The 17,394-nt window shown below is 50.8% G+C and overlaps 1 protein-coding gene across 2 annotated transcripts in view; it reads right to left on the bottom strand.

Moving 5' to 3' along the window:
• VWF (von Willebrand factor) overlaps positions 1 to 14,525 on the bottom strand; it is a 124,547-nt gene extending 110,022 nt beyond the window's left edge. Inside the window, exons 1-6 of one of the 2 annotated variants that reach the window (XM_024991341.2) lie at positions 14,406 to 14,525; positions 12,491 to 12,545; positions 10,834 to 10,998; positions 3,878 to 3,980; positions 3,398 to 3,606; positions 2,148 to 2,269 (exon numbers count right to left, since the gene is read on the bottom strand). In XM_024991341.2, coding sequence (XP_024847109.1) covers positions 2,148 to 2,269; positions 3,398 to 3,606; positions 3,878 to 3,980; positions 10,834 to 10,998; positions 12,491 to 12,545 — 654 coding nt within the window. In that variant the 5' untranslated portion in view covers positions 14,406 to 14,525. Of the gene's footprint in view, positions 1 to 2,147; positions 2,272 to 3,397; positions 3,607 to 3,877; positions 3,981 to 10,833; positions 10,999 to 12,490; positions 12,546 to 14,405 lie in introns of those variants that run through there. The other variant, NM_001205308.2, reaches the window with a different exon arrangement.
• Positions 14,526 to 17,394: the final 2,869 nt, after the last annotated feature.

Genomic DNA, 17,394 nt, shown 5'->3' with positions numbered 1-17,394 from the left:
CTGAAGGAAAACAAGTCTGGAGTCATCACTTGGGTGGCCTGAGGTGGTACAGCCAGAACAGCAGAGGAGGGGGCAGGGCAGGGTGTGGACTCTGACTCTGCAGTGCTCCCTGATGACTCAGGGCAGCTCCTTAATCTCACCCCCCTCCACCCAGCTCTGGTTTCCTCATCGCTCTGCACAACCACACAGTCCCAGAGGAGCGGCTTACTTGGCCTGTCAAGTCCCATCATGGCAGTGGTTCTGGGGATAAGCAGAGGTCACCCTCTCCCTGCATGATGGTAGGTTGGAACATCGTGCGTGCTCCCTGGATGGGAGGCAGGGAGGTGATGCTGTCAGGTAGCCAAGCTCTACAGGGGATGTTGGGTGCAATGCAGACGCCCTTCGGAGCAGGACTCACCCACCAGAAGCTGAGCATGTTGGCTGCTGGGGGCTCATAGCCGAGTCACTCTGCAGGCACCGCCCTCAGTCTAGGGGAGCCGTCCTGCCTCCTTGTCCAGAGGCAGCCTCCATCCAGTGACCGACTGGTCAGTGTGGGCCCCTCGCCCCATGGGGCCACCCAGCTTTCAGAACTCCCTGAAGGGCCGGCTGAGGCCTTGATTGGAACTACACAGCGTTCAGCTTCTCCCCCTGCACAGCTCTGCCTCTCTCACACCCCGAGAGCCACTCCCTGCTCACAAACCTCCACTTTCCGGGAACCTGACTTACAAGGATCTCATTCCCCAGACAGCGGCGGAGTCTCTGAGCGCAGCCTGTTCAGGGCACTGCATGTTGACAAGAGCCCAGCCGCACCCCGGACCCATGCTGCTCCGTCCTCCCTCAGCCCTGGCAGCCTGACCCCTGAGAAGAGGAGGTCCTCCACTGAGGGAGGTCTTTCCTACCTAAAGCATCCCAACACCCACCACACAGAAGCACAGAGACCATCTGGTCTCCACCTACAGAAGGCGGAGGCAAGGTGCGTCCTGCAGATCACTCCCACCTGGACCCCTTCTCCCCAAATGGGATCATAAAGGGTAGCCCTGAAGGGGAAGGAGCTGCTAATTACTGGGGGAGGGATGGGCAGAGTCACCAACGGAGCTGAGACTTGGACGGAAGCATGTGGACAAGGAAGCCACATGACCACAGAGGGAGCAAGTGAAGGGATGGGGCCACAAGCCAAGGAGCCCCACACCCAAAGAGCTGGAAGAGACAAGGGGGGCTCTCCCCTAGACCTCCGGAGGGACCCAGCTCTGCAGACACCTTGAAACCAAATTCAGCCTTCTGCCTTCTGGTACTGTAAGAATATATATCCGTAGCTGTAAGTCAGTGAGTTTGAGACAGTCTGCCACGCCAGCCTCAGGAAACTCTGACAACATCCAAGCTGGTGGCTGGTAGCAGGCCCTGCCCCTCCTCTCCCGGCAGTGTCTCCCCTCCCCCCAGTTTCTCCCCTCCCCCACCCAAATATAAAGTAACCCCCTCCCTGCTGATTGCTAGTGAGACTTCAGGTCCTTGCCCTCTATTTGTGCTTTATAACAACCACTTATCGGGCCCTTAAAAAGGTATGGTTTTCTAGACTTCCTTGGTGGCACAATGAATAAGAATCCACCTGCCAATGCAGGGGATGCGGGTTCGATTCCTGGTCGGAGCAACTCAGCCTGTGAGCTGCAGCTACTGACGCCTGCACACCCTAGAGCCCATGCTCTGCAACAAGAGGAGCCACCACATTGAATAGGTCATGTAACACAACCAGAAAAAGCCCATGCAGAGCAACAAAGACCCAGAGCACCCAAAAATAAATATTTTTTAAAAATGGTTTTCCACAGCAGAATTTCAGACAGGTAGCAGGTGACAATGGGGATATTTGGGGCTGAGGGGGCATTGGAATGTAAAACAGGAAAGTATAGTAACTCGCTGTACCGACTCATTGGACCAGGCCCATCTCTAGAGTTCCAGGCCCAGGACAGTATTATTAACAAGATTAGGGTCAGCCCAACTCGAACCACAGTTGGTTTTCCAGAGGAAAGGGGCTCATGGGACACAGAGCAGCCAGAGGGACCCTCCAAGGTGGACCCGTGCTCCTCAGGATGGAGGGCCTGGGATGGGACCTCATTCTGTCTCTTGACTCCTAAAGCCCTGCACCACCCACATCACGCCCAGCCTAGGTGACCCACCTTCTGCAGCTCGGAGGAGACGTTGCAGGAGCTGCTGGGAGGGGACACCCGTGGGCACCGCTGCTCCTCACTGCTCAGGGCCCAGGAGTTTGCAAAGTCGTACGGGTCTGAGGTCAGGGTTCCTGTAGAGAAAGGTTCAGGAGGATGGAGCCATGGTCATGAGACCTGGGACTGCTGGGTGAAAACTCCAGATCTGTAGGCACCTGAATCAACTTTGTTTAGATTTGAACACAGCCCTGTGCAGCAGGGGTTTTGATGTTATTTAGTCACTCAGTCTGGAGAAGGCAATGGCACCCCACTCCAGTATTCTTGCCTGGAAAATCCCATGGATGGAGGAGCCTGGTAGGCTGAAGTCCATGGGGTCGCTAAGAGTCGGACACGACTGAGTGACTTCACTTTCATTTTTCACTTTCATGCATTGGAGAAGGAAATGGCAACACACTCCAGTGTTCTTGCCTGGAGAATCCCAGGGACGGGGGAGCCTGGTGGGCTGCCGTCTATGGGGTCGCACAGAGTCGGACACGACTGAATCGACTTAGCAGCAGCAGCAGCAGCAGTTACTCAGTCATGTCCGACTCTTTGTGACCCCATGGACCGTAGCCCACTAGGCTCCTCTGTGCTTGGGAATTTTCCAGGCAAGAATACTGGAGTGGGTTGCCATTTCCTCCTCCAGGGGATCTTCCCGAGCCAGGGATCAAACCCATGTCTCTTGCATTGGCTGGCAGGTTCTTTGCCACCAGGATTCTTTTCTGAGCCACCAGGGAAGCCCACATAAATGTTTATGTAATTGAAATTTTCAGAAGAAAAATGAGGATTAGCAGTGGTTTTCACATAGTCCATATCATTATACTTCCTATTTCTCATGAACATACACACACACACACACACACACACACATACATGCACACATACACACATGCACACATACACATAAACCGGCAGAGGACCACCTTTTATAGATTTCATGTGCGAAGTTCCATCAGAGTGGCACAGGAGGACCTGTTCAGATCATCCGGCATTTATCAAACGTCTACCATGTGGGGAATTCAAAGTTGAACCAAGTCAGGTCTGAGTATTGACTTGAGGACAGATCTAGGCCTTGAGGTGGAATGCTAAGAGATAAAGTTCATGAGATAAACTGAGGTGAGGACTCAGGGAAGGTGGAGCACCAGGGGAGGAGTCCCAGTGTAGGTTGGTGAGCAGGGTAACACAACCACAGCCTCAGGGAACGCTGTCCCAGAAAATTTTACCTTCTTGAGTCCTGAAGTCATCTTCGGCAAAGATGTTAAAGTCACCGCACAGCCCACAGGTCTTGTTGAAGTGTCTGTCCGACAGCAGGATTTGGAAGTTCCCGCTGCCGTCGATCCTGGCCACAAAGCCATACGACTCGCTGGACAGCTTGTGGTGCCCAACCTCGGTCTCCAGGTATAGCCCTCTGGTGGCATAGGGCATGGAGACGCTGGGGAGACAGGAGGAGCTCAGGAAGGAGCCGTTTTCTGGGAGTCCCTCAACCCATCAACCTGACCGTGTTCTGCAGGGTTCAGACTGCCATGCAGAGGCTGGGAGCCTGGTCTCGGAGTCAGGATTCCCCACTCTCACCCACCCTTCTCACCTCCTCTGGGCACAGGTATTGTCTCTCTCTGGGCCCCACTCCTTTGAAAAAACGAGGGAGAGCACAAGGGGGATTCTCAGGGCCTCTTCTAATTTGAACTTTCTGGGTTCCGACTTACTGCTGGCCCCCCTGCAGCACGGTACCGTTGACAAACACATGGATGTCGAAAAATTCCCCTAGGTACACCGAGAGACCCATTCTTCTACCACCTTGGAAGTCCCCTGAAAAAGAAAAGAATCATTTAAACTGGGTAGCAATTATTACCCCAAAAAAGTGAATGCATTTATTTATAACCATCATCTCTGTAATCTTATCTCAGTGGGAAACTCCCCCCAAAGAATTAACAAATGGGCAACAGAAATCTCCCTCAAAATCTCATATGCTCACTCATCTTTCCATACATCTAGGAATATTTATTGAGTGCCTTCTGTATACAAGGGCTTCTAATAGTCTATTCCTTTAAAGGAAACTGTAAAATCCTGACTCCTTCCTTCCAGGAGTTTACAATCAAAGTATAAAGACAAAATTAAGCATGAGTCAAATACATTGTAAAGCAGTGAATCAAAGCCACCATGTGAATTATTGGTGACATGAACCCTGGGATGTGTTATTTAAAATGGTCTCTTAAAAAGGGAACCCTCCTACACTGTTGGTGGGATTGTAAATTGGTGCAACTGCTATGGAAAATAGTATGGCAATTACTCAAAAAACTCAAAATAGAGTTTCCATACGATTCAGCGATGCCACCCGTAGGCGTATATCCAGATAAAACTGTAGTTCAAAAAGATACATGTGCCCCTATGTTCTCAACAGCACTGTTCACAATAACCAAGACATGGAAGCAACCAAATGCCCACCAACAGAGGAATGGACAAGGAAGAGGATACACACACACAACAGAACACTACTCAGCCATGAAAACGAATACAATGCCATCTGCCTCAACATGGCTGGACCTAGAGAGTATCACACTAAGGGAAATAAGTCAGGAAGAGAAGACAAATACCATATGATCTCACTTATATGGGGAATCTAAACTATGACGCAAATGAACACACCTACGAAACAGAATCAAGGGCACAGAGAACAGACCAGTGATTGGCAAGGGGAAGGGGAGGTTGGATCGGAAGTTTGGGATTCCCAGGATGAATAAGCAACAAGGTCCTACTGTATAGAACGGGGAACTATATTCAATATCCTATGATTAACATAATGGAAAAGAATATGAAAAAGAATGTGTGTGTGTGTGTGTGTATATATGCATGTATAACTGAGTCACTTTGTTGTACAGCAGTAATAAACACAACATGGTAATTCAAAAAACATGAAAGTATTAGTCACTCAATCTTGTCCAACTCATTTGCAACCGCATGGACTGTAGCCCGCCAGGCTCCTCTGTCCATGGCATTCTCCAGGCAAGAATACTGGAGTGGGTTGCCATTCCCTTCTCCAGGGGGTCTTCTTACCCCAGGGATCGAACCTGGGTCTCCTGCTTTGCAGGCAGATTCTTTACTGTCTGAGAAAATAAATTTTTAAAAAGTTTTTGCCCAGAAAGTGGAGTAAAAATACCAATGACTTCATGATCCAGTGTGCGCGCACACACATTTCCCACGACACCCCTACCCTTACCAGAGCCGTGAACTCTGGTAATTTCTGATGTCTTCTATTCTTTTCTGTTTAAATTTTTTTAATGCTGGAGACAACGATAATATTCATTTTATGACCCATAGTTTTTGACTCAGTTTGCAAAACGTTGACCTAGACTGGCTCCATTTTACAGATGGAGAGACTGAGGCCCAAGTGTACAGCAGGTTTTCTCCACCTCGGCGCTGTTGACACTGGGGGCCAGATACTTCTTTGCTGTGGGGGCCACTCTGCATGTAGGTCATTAGCAGCATCCTTGGCTTCTGCCAGTCAGATGCCACTAGCATCCATCCCCAGTTGTGACAACACCAAATGCCTCCAGACTCCATGTCCTCTGGGGGGAAAAATCACCCAAGTTGAGAAGTACTAGTTTACACCACTAACCACCCGGGCTTTCTGACTCCAAGTCCAAACCTCCCTTTGTCACACAAACTTCTTAATGGAGCATCAGGGCTGTGAACTGCTAATGCAGGGGAGAACTCTCCATCAGCCCTCTTCTTTATTTGCTTCCTACTCTCCCGGCAGAACTCGGGAAGGACTCTGATGATGGGCAGCCATTAGAAAGACAAGCCATTAGAAACCGCCAGCGAGCCCAGTGCCGGGGAACACTCCCACGCCCTGCAGACCAGCAGGTCTGCACTTCCTGTGCTTGCCAGAGGGAGGGCAAGGTGTCCATCTCAGGGGCGAGCCAGAGAAGCTCCCACTATACCCCGTCTCCTTTCTGGCCTCTTGAACTCAGGGACTGAGGATCTAAGTGAGGGAGCAAGACCTCCCCTGGGTGAGTGAGGAGCACTCCAGGAAGCCGAGTTCAACCCAAGTGCTGTCTCTGCCTTCCTAGTGTGGGACTCACTGATCTGCGTCTCTAACAAACACTCCGTCCTCCACCCTGCGACTCTGATGCAGGTGGACATCAGCCTAAAGCTGCACAGCAGTGATTGATCTGACCTGGCCTGAGGTAGAGACAAGAGTCTCAGGCTGGAAGCTCACTCAGAACCGTGCAGATTGTCCATGGCTCTTGGGGCTGCTATGGGAGCCAGATCCCAGTGTGGGGGCCACCAGGACTCCCGAGATCTCTCCCAGGTCCCCGTGCTGGCCAGCTAGGAGCCTTGACATGAGTCCCTGGATGGAGCCTGCTGGCCGGGAGCCAGCACCAGGTCAAAGAGCCTCCCCTTTGCACCAGGTGGCCCTGCGTGCTCAGACACAAACACTTTACCCAGGATGTGGACAAGGTCCGCAGGAGAGGAACGGGAATTCGTGATTTGGAAGTGAGGAAACAGGATGTCATCGGAGAACAATGGAGCACAGGCGTGGGGGAGGGCCCAGCGGTGCCTGCAGGACTGAAGGGCAGCATCCAGGGCTGCCAGGTCCCTTCCCCTGACCCGGCGCCCCCTCTTCCCCGGAGCAATCATGCCAGCCCACCCTACCCGGCCCAGTTCCTCAGGTTACCCGTGTCCTGCCAGCACCCCACCCTCACCATCCAAAACAGACAAAGTAGCCGCCCATTTTCTCCAATATAATATAATAGCAGCACAATTTGGGGTGAGAATTAAACCAGTCGTCATTGAAATGTGATTGATTCATAGCCTGACTTAGGCCAATTACCTGCCAGAAAACTGACACTCGACAAGAGCAAGTTGATATAAGAAAAGAAGAACACAGAGAGGGTATCCCACGGTGATGCTCTGAATTAGAGAGGCCTAACTCAGCCCGTCCATTCCTCCTGGCCCCTGAAACCCAAAGAAGGATGGCCAGAGAGGCCAGACTTCTGACACCACCTGCATAGATGTATGGAGGGGAGGTCAGCGTTACCTTGACCTTGAGAGACAAGCCCCCAAGCGCTCACAGTGCACTTACGACAACATGGGTGGAACTGAAGGGCGCTGTACTAAGTGAAATACGGCAGATAGAGAAAGACAAATGTACCACCTCACACGTGGACACTTTAAAATAAAACAAGTGCACCATGACTTTCAAAGTGGAGAAATCCACTGAGATAAACACTGGGACCACTTGAGGAGGAAGGACCTGGGCCTTCAGCTTCCCAGGGAAGGCGACAGGGTGTTTTTTCTCCACTGCTGCCTCTGAAGCAAGGTAGGTGCCCAGAGTTCAGCGTCCAGGATGACCTCCTCAATTCGTCATGCCCTAGGGACGCCTCCAGTCCTTCTCACCAGCTGCCTGGTGACCGTGGCCAAGGTCACCGTGCCTCCTGCCTCTCTCCCTTCCAGGACCATCTTGGCTAAGAACTGATTTCCTCCTGGCCCTCCCTGCAGAGACTCTGCGCTAGCCCCTCATTGCCTGCTGAAATGAGAAACAAACCCCGCCATCAGACAGCAAGTTCCAGCCCCATCAGCTCCCCTCACCACCCCGTCTTGCACCCCCCTCTTCCCCAGGCCTGTGCTTCTCAAAGTTGTGTCCCAAACCCCCAGGAGCATCTGGGAACTTGCTAGGGTTGATTGAATATCTCAAGCCACACTCTGGATCCAGTGGCATAGACACCCTGGGCCAAGGCTGGGGAACCCCGATAACGTGTTTTAACCAGCCTCCAGGTAAGCCTGATGGGGACCACAACTCCCACCACATTGATCCCCCCACTGGGCTGCATGGCACCAAACTTACCCCTTTAAGACTCTCCCCTGTGCTCCTGCTGTCCCCACTACACGGAACACCTTCCCTGTCCTGTCTGCCTGAGCAAACCCCCTCCCCAAGGCCTTGCATGCCTTGCTGTTCGTGAAAACTGCTCTTGTATACAATAAAGAACCATGCTTTGTGCACCACCCCACCTTTGGTGTTGACAGAGACCCCAGGGAGCTAAAGAAACAAAGATGAGTGTGATGCAGTCCTTGCGCTTGAAGGATTCATGGAGCAGTAGGGAAAACGGCATTCCAGTGAAGTTCAGACCACTGAAGCCACTTTTCCAGCAGAGGCAGGGCCCAAGCGGGCAGCCAGAGAAGCAGGAGAACCCAAGGGACATCCCTGATGGTCCAGTGGCTGGGACTCTGCCCTTCCACTGCAGGGGGCGAGGGTTCCATCCCTGGCTGGGGAACTAGAATCCGTGTTGTTGTTTTTCAGTCGCTAAGTCGTGTCCGATTCTTTGTGAGCCCATGGACTACAGCACACCAGGCTTCCCTGTCCTTCACTGTCTCCTAGAGCTTGCTTAAACTCACATCCATTGAGTCGGTGATGCCATCCAACCATCTCATCCTCTATCAGCCTTTTCGTCTCCTTCCCTCAGTCTTTCTCAGGATCAGGGTCTTTTCGAAAGAGTTGGCTCTTGGCATCTAGTGGTCAAAGTATTGGTGCTTCAGCTTCAGCATCAGTCCTTCCAATGAATATTCAGGGTTGATTTCCTTTAGGATTGACTTGTTTGATCTCCTTGCAGTCCAAGGGACTCTCAAGAGTCTTCTCCAGCACCAGAGTTCAAAAACGTCAGTTCTTTGGTGCTCAGCCATCTTTAGGTCCAACTCTCACATTCATACATGACTACTGGAAAAGTCATAGCTTTCACTAAATGGACCTTGGTCGGCAAAGTGATGTCTCTGCTTTGTAATATACTGTCTAGGTTTGCCATAGCTTTCCTTTCAAGGAGCATCTTTTAATTTCATGGGTGCAGTCATCCTTCCCCAGAGGATCTTCCCAACCCAGGGATCAAACTTAGTCTCCTGAATGGCAGGCAGATTCTTTACCATCTGAGCTGCCAGGGAAGCTGACATGCAGTGTAGTACAGCCAAAAATTAATTAATTAATTAATTATATTTTAAATGAAGCAGGAGAGCCCAGAGCTAGGTCCAGCTGTCAGTTCACTCAGCAGCCAAGCCAAGCCTCACCCAACGATGGAACACAGAGGTGTTGCAGCCATCGTCCCAACTGATGGAGTTAACACCACAAGAGCCCTGAGCCTGCATCTCATGTGAGGTCTGGGTGTTGACCAAGATGCTCTCCTTGACCAAGTCTCCTTGACCACACCTGAGTCAGGGTTTTCTGAGCCCTCTGCTTGGTTAGGTCTCCTCTTAGACTCTATCCTTGGCCTACTTGGTCAAGTTTTAGTGAGAATCCTGTAGGTTAGTTTAGCAAGAATCCAATTATATTCCTCATAACCCACTCGGCACATTGCATCACCCTGTCCTGCCATCAGCAAGAACCCTGTCAAGTTGGTTTAGCCAGACTCCCCGAGACCCCTGACGTTTCCTCTTGGTAATTTCCTGTCCTGGGACTTCCCTGTTGGTCCAGTGGTTAAGAATCCACTTTCCAATGGAGGGAACATGGGTTCAACCCCTGATCAGGGAACTAAGATCCCACGTGCCATGGAGCAACTAAGCCTGAGTGCCATAACTAGAGAGAAATCTGCACACCACAACAAAGACCCCGCATGCCATAACTAATACCCAACGCAGCTGAATAAATAAGTAATGTAAATAAATATTTTTAAAAATTTCTATCTAGCCACCCACACCTGGCTCCTTGTCTATAAATCCCCACTCATCCTTGTTATATTCTTTCCTCTACTGCAAAACCCCCATTGCAGTGCCCGCCCCACTCCCTGTGTAAAGTCTTCCTCACTGTGTTTATAACAATTGCCACAAAAATTTTTCTGTGACAGTGTGGGTAAGTCTATTGCCATCTCCCTCTCCACCTGCCCCGCCCCACCACAGCTAAGTACTCTGCCTTTGCTGGGTTTCGCATGATCCCTCTTACATACCACACACATCTCGTGAACTGTTAGAGTGTGAAGCTCACCAAACTGCAATATTCCATCGCTGCCTCCAGCCCCACTCCCAGCCCCGGACAGTGCCCTCTCTCCTTAATACAGGAGCAAGGTCCTTCTTCCTGACAAGCCCAGGATCAAAATCCTGCTCTCGCTATCTTACCTGTCAGCCCTTGGGAGGATCATTGACCTCCTTGGGCTTCAACTCTTCATGCGGGAAACCGGGGTGACTGCCTGCCCCCCACATCTCAGAGCTGCCTCGGGGGAGCAGAGATAACACGGGCATGGTACCAGCCCTTTGCCAGGAACACAGGAGATGTTCCACATCAGCTGATACTCTGACCTCCAGCAGAAACAGGTAACCTTCCTTCCCTTTTCTACATGCTTGGGCTGTTACAAACCACTTTCTGGGTCATCATTTCTCTTGATGCTTCAGGGCTTCCTGAGCATTGCCTGGACCCAGAGCAATGGACTCAAACACTGGAGAAGCACGAAGACTCTCTCCATGCACGAGGCTTCCACAGGAAGAGACCCAGGAAGAAGTCAAGGGAATCCCTAAGTCGTGGAGAGGCCGTTCCCCACCATGATCTTGGCTCGGCACAGTCGTAAGAATGAGAAACTTCAACAACGCCCAACCCGACACCCTCACCTGCTAAGGCTGAGCTAGGCTGCCCCCACTCCTGCCCACCCCCTCGCTCTGAAGCCCTCCCATTAGGGCAAGGACTCACCTACGATTGAGAAGGAGTGTGTCTTGCAATCCCCTGCCAGGAGGTAACTGCAGTCTCCCGAGAAGCTGTACATGCTCTCATCAAAGGTGTTGATGAAGTCAGCTCCGAAGAGGCTGCACCGGGCCATCGATGACTTGCCAAGAGCCCCTTCTCCACAAAGGGCCCCTGGAGGGAAAGCCCACACGTGAGTACAGCAGGTACCACCAGCTCAAACCACTTCAGCCCAGGAGAAATAAGGCTGCAGCCATCAGAAATCAGGCTACGGGGAAGGACTTTCCATCTTAAACAACACCAGAACTGTTGCTTTCGGCCCCCAAGAATGACTCAGGGCTCCCCGGTAATGGAAGGACTGCTTTTCAGGAAATTGACTCGTTTTAATGACAGATGATTTGAAATGCATACTGCATGCTCCTTAGAGAAAATATGAAAAATATTGTTGAAGAATAATAAAGGAAGTTAAAATCATCTGCAACCAGCATTCAGCAGTAACTAGAGTCGACATTTTAGTGTTTGCCGTTTATTTCTATCTTACTGTGTATAAACAATTACAGTTTTTTTGCAAATATGTCAGCAAACTGACTGAGCAAAGGACTTATAACCTGTTTATTTCCCAATATATTATGAAGAATTTACCATGCCATACTTCCAAAACATGATTTTTGGTGGGCTGTATTGTACCTTGCATTGAAATGAATTTGGTATAGGTTCTAACATTTTGCAGTTTTCTGATGTGTAAATAGATTGTAATGAGTGTCCTTTAATCTACTGGTATATCTTGAATATATTAAATTCTAAATAGATCAATAGAGCAGTGTGCCTGACCCATAGAACCTATGAAATGTTAGCCCCTGCGAGATCATACGCTGACACTTGCCAACTTCACCTCACAGTGTACATGCGTATGTGTATGTGTTGGCAGGTAGGAAAACAGCAGTCAGTCTCCAAGTTTTCTGCATCCTCTGGCCCAGGACCCTCCTGCTAGGGTTAGGGTTACAGTTAACAGGAAGATGCAGAGGGATGACAAACGCACATCTGCCCCTGTGGGCAGCGGGTTGGGTGCTGCTGACCTAGTTATCTAAGTGGAGACGAGGGTGAGACCAGGATCAGAAAAGGGTCCCTTTTGCCATTCATAGACTCAGCATCTCAGTGAGGGAGGAAAGGCAGTGTCTCCAGTGGAGGAGAGCTGGCCTGAGACCCAGGAGAACTGACCTCTGATCTTGGTTCTATGTGACTTTAGAGCAGTTGTTTTTCCTCTCTGACCCTCGGCTTCTTCATCGCTACTATGGGATGTACAGCTACACAAATAAATGAGCCCCACCAGCCACTCAAAAACTAATAATCTACCCAAGTCTTAGGTTCCTTTTCCCCATCCTCCATCCCCGTCCTAAAGGACTGTCCTGTGTAGCCCTGGTGCTTCTTAATTCCCCAATCAGAGAAGACACTTGCAGGCACCAACTCCTTGAGAAACACACATCAGGAGCGGTGGGCTCTGCAGAAGAGAAATTAACCAGGGACCCTGTGACTCCACAGCCCCAGCAGGAGCTGAACGTAGGGCTGGGCACACAGGTGTGCTCTAGACACACCTGCTGGCCCCTGGCAGGGGGTGGTTCCCAATGGCCCGAGGCAGAATTGAAGAGTGGCAGCACGTGGGACCTACCTGGCAAAGTGAGGGCCACAGCAAGCAGCAGCCTCGCGAGCCTGGTGGGAAACATCTGTGGAGAAGTGGGAGAGGTGAGCAGCTGCTGGTCTGTGCTACTGGCCACACGTGATGTGGGGAGAATTCTTTAAGCAAGAGAAAAGAATGACCCTCATTTCCCCTTTAAACATGGACTGTGCTCAGTCACTCAGTCGTGTCCAATTCTTTGGGACCCCGTGGACTGTAGCCTGCCAGCTTCCTCTGTCCATGGAATTCTCCAGGCAAGAATATTGGAGTGGATAGCCATTTCCTCCTCCAGGGGATCTTCCCCACCCAGGGATCGAACTGGCATCTCCTGCACTGAAGGTGGATTCTTTACAGCTGAGCCACTGGGAAAGACCTAAACATGGACTGCTGGTCCCCAAAAAAGCAGGTCAGGCTCAAGAGTAATAATCACTGGGTCAGAACGCCAGGCACCCTTCCCCAAACAGGGATCCCTGTGGCACACTGAGAGGAAAGCTCTGCCTTGCCCTCCCTTGCCCCCCGCCAGCCTGACCCCCAGCATTCCCTGATCCTTCAGCAGCTCAGAGCAGGAAGCAGCTCATTCCCTCCTCCTCATCGTCCTTCCACACTTGACAGCAAACTGGAGAAGAGGAACTGTCTCACACTTCCATTCCTACCACAGGCACCAGGCTTCGAGAACCTTCAGGAACCAGACTTGCTGGGCAGTCACTCACAAAGTGAGCCTCCCAGGTGATGCTAGTAGTAATGAACCCACCAATGCAGGAGACATAAGAGACACGGTTCGATCCCTGGGTTGGAAAGATCCCCTAGAGGAGGGCATGGCAACTTACTCCAGTATTCTTGCCTGGAGAATCCTCACAGATAGAGGAGCCTGGCAGGCTATAGTCCATGGGGCTGCAAAGAGTTGGATATGACTGAAGCGACTTAGCACACACATAGGCACCCACAAGGTACATGAACTCCCTCTCTCATCCCTACCCCAGCACCTAGCACAATGCCCAGCACCCAGGAGGCGTTCAGGAAAAATCTGCTGAGTTGATCTGGTAAGTGGACAGGAGTCCAGCAGCCCTGGGTGGCTGGTAAGGTTCCCAGAGGTGTGACTCCCCTTCTTCAAAAAAGGGACCACTGACCTTGGCTGGCTGAGCATACCCTGAGTCCCTCAGGGCTACAGCCATAGCTGTCTCCTCTGGAAAAGCAGCTAAATTAAGTTCAGGGTCTCTCATTTGGCCTTCCCTAATGGCTCAGATGGTAAAGAGTCCGCCTGCAATGTGGGAGACCCCCGTTGGATCCCTGGATCAGGAATCCAGGGATTCCTGGATTCTCCCCTGGAGAAGAAAATGGCAACCTACTCTGGTATTCTTGCCTGGACAATCCTGTGGACAGAGGAGCCTGGTGGGCTACAGTCCATGCGGTCACAAAGAGTTGAACACAACTGAGCAACTTAACACTTTTCTGTCATCTGGCATTCACTGGGCAGGGGGAGGCGGTTGCGGGGGGGGGGGTCCTTTCCCACCCACTGTCCCATCTGACCAAACAAGGGAGAGGTAAAGCCCATTCATATATAATTCTTCTGGGGAAGGAACACTCTGATGTCCAATATGTCCAAGCCTTGGTCTCAGCCATACACACAGGTACATCAGGCTGCTTCCGGAAGGTACCCAGAGGTGAGAGTAGGGCTTGTCTCTTCCTGTCTGGTCAAGCACTACAAGCAGTAAAGCCCTGGCAGGAACAGAAGCAGTCACAGAACCCCCAGAGGCAGGTGGAGAAGACGGCATTAGGAGGGTCCTTGGCTGTGAATCACCCCGGCACACTAGTCCCCGGAAGGAGAACCCCAGGTCCCCAGGGCGGGCGGTGGGGGGTCTGTCCTGCATCTCATTCCACAGTGAGCCAACCCCCCTCCCAAAGCCCGTACCTTCCCTGTGGAAGGGGGTGCAGGTGTCTCCAAGGAAACTCTGCCTCCACAGTGCTGCCGCCAGCCCTAGGCCATGCTCTCCAGGAACTTCTGCGGCTTTGGACAGTCTTGCTGGTGAGTGATCCCCAGGCCGCGGACACCCTGTGGCCGAAGGGTGATAAAGCCCAAATCGTGACGTCTGCGGTCAGCCCGCCTGCCCCCCTCTTTTCCCACCACAGTAGCTGTGAGCAGCCACAACAGGAGACAGGCCTCCTCCTAATGACCCAGAGGAAACAATGGACGGAAATGGTACTAGAAACACCTCCGAGGCGATAAGGCTTTGAACAGTTTGGTGGGAGGCCTCTTAGCCTCTGCCCCAATGAGCCTCCTGGCCCTCCAGGGCCCCCGCATAGGCCCTGATCCTTCCATAGGCAGCGCCCCACAAACCGGTGGACCAGGGAGGCTGGCTGTCCCAGACAGGCCGGCCCAGGCTGGGGAGGAACCCAGGCCAGAGCAACAGAGCTTCTGGATCCGATCTCCAGGGCCAGACTCCAGGGTAGGTTGGAGAAACACCTCCACCTGAGCCAGCTGAGCAACTGTGTTTAGAGGAAGGAGAGAGCTGAAGCTTCCTGCCCCGCAAGGTGTGAGAGATCGGGTCCCAGCCCCCACGAGGGCCACCAGGCTGGGTCCCGGACAGAGAATGGTTGCTTTACAGGTAAGGGGCCTGGTCACTGGTCCTGGCCTTTCTGAGATGATGGCTGGATGGTTGGAGGCTGTCTTCTTCCCAAAGATGCTTCCAAACCCACCTGGTGCCCTGACTCCTCCCTGACCTTACACACACACATCACATACACAACATATGCACCACACACACATAGCACATGTCTACACACACATTACATATATACATACACATATGGAGTCCCTTGGACTGCAAGGAGATCCAACCAGTCCATCCTAAAGGAGATCAGTCCTGGGTGTTCATTGGAAGGACTGATGTTGAAGCTGAAACTCCAATACTTTGGCCACCTGATGCAAAGGGCTAACTCATTTGAAAAAACCCTGATGCTGAGAAAGACTGAGGGCAGGAGGAGAAAGGGACTACAGAAGATGAGATGGTTGGATGGCATCACCGACTGAATGAGTTTGGGTAAACTCCAGGAGTGGGTGATGGACAGGGAGGCCTGGCATGCTGCAGTCCATGGGGTCGCAAAGAGTTGCACACAGCTGAGTGACTGAACTGAACTGAACAGTACATATATATACCCACACATATACATACAACACATTCACACACATACACACCACACACATACACATAACACACACATACTACATATATCACACACACACACATGCACCACACATACTCCACATACATACACACACACACCACATACATACCACATACAGACACACACCAATTCTTCTTCCCAAACTCCAATTCCCCCGAGCCTAGTTTTCAATCACCTGCTAAATTAATTCTTGCTTGAAGAGGTAGCCAATAAAACAGAGGAGCACGGGGCCTCTCATGCTGGGACCCCAGGCTCTGCAACAGGTAGCCTAAGAGGCATCTCAGTAAGGAAGCCCATCCACTGCTTCTCAGGCCACGGTACCTACTCTAAGAGTCTGGGAAGCCATCTGTCTGCAACCTCCTCCTCCCCACCTGCACACCTCACACTCCACCACCCCCTTTACTGCCCAGGAGAGGAAGATGAAGGCTCCCAAGGAAGAAATGGTAGAAGAGGCAGAATTAGCACAATCCAGCAGAAAAGGCACTCAAGGGCTTCCATTTCCAACTTGTTTTTAGCTAGATGACCTCAAAATCCATTCCCTACAAAACATCTTGAAATGTTGTGTCAAATACCATAAATGTTCTTTAAATGCACAGCCAAACTGGAAGGAAGATGATGACTACTTCCAAGGATCAAAGAGGAAGAGGGACTCAAGTCCACAGGAAGCAGCTCAAGTCCACAAGGCTGGTGAGCCCGGGCACCTCAAGGCCGAGCCTCATGAGAACAGGAAATGAGGCTTCGGGTCTGGCTCAGGCAGAAAGTTGGAACAAGACCCATGCACTCGGCTGAAACCCTGGAAGGGAACTACCTTCCTAAGGGTACATAGGAAAAAAGAAATCCAGCCACCAACATAAAGATAAGGAATTCGTCTGTCTCCATCTGTGTTGGTTGGTGGTGGGAAAATTAAGTCTCTTTAGAATTTGTAGCCATGGGCCCACAGTCCTGCAGATTTCAAGACTGACATGATGACATGGTCCAGGAACTCCAGAACTGAGAAACTGACACATGTGAGTCTTGGTGGAAACAAACACAAATGTATCTGAAAAGATAAACCTTCCTCTCAGGTCACACATAATACTCACAGATAAAGGTCTCTAGAGGATGAATTCAAAATCACAAATTTTACAACACTTGGGAACATAGTCCATCATGGACAAGAAGAAGCCCTAACAATCAAAAGCAGGATTAGATCCCCAAGAACTTCAGATAATTAAATGATCAGAGAGAGAGGGAAAAATAAGAGTGTTTCAAAGCATCATAAAGAGCAGGAACTGAAAACAGATAAATAGACACCATGAGAAAAAAGCAGGAAGATTTGATAAAGGACTTTTAGAAATGCAAATAGTCAATTAATTTAAAAAATTCAAATACAAACACCAGACATTTTGGAAGACAAATTGACTGAAAGATAAAGTTGAAGAAATTGTTCAAAGAGATAAGGAGGCAAAAAATGATAGGAGAAGATCCAAAGAGAAGTGCTGAGGGACTTCTCTGGTGGTTCAGTGGCTAAGACTCCCTGCTCCTATTGCAGGGAGCAAAGGTTCAATCCCTGGTCAGGGAACTAGATTCCACATGCTGCAACTTAAGATCCCACATACTGCAACTAAGATTGGCATAGCCAAATAAATGAATAAAGTTTTAAGTACTGAGAAAATATCCTTCAGTGTAGATTCCCAAGGGCAGTGCCTTAACTTGAATGTCACCCCACCCCACCC

The sequence above is a fragment of the Bos taurus genome, chromosome 5, assembly GCF_002263795.3.
Source record: "Bos taurus isolate L1 Dominette 01449 registration number 42190680 breed Hereford chromosome 5, ARS-UCD2.0, whole genome shotgun sequence".
Taxonomy (NCBI): Eukaryota; Metazoa; Chordata; class Mammalia; order Artiodactyla; family Bovidae; genus Bos; species Bos taurus.
The sequence above is the reverse complement of the archived record's forward strand: the minus strand, read 5'-3'. Positions and strand labels throughout refer to the sequence as shown.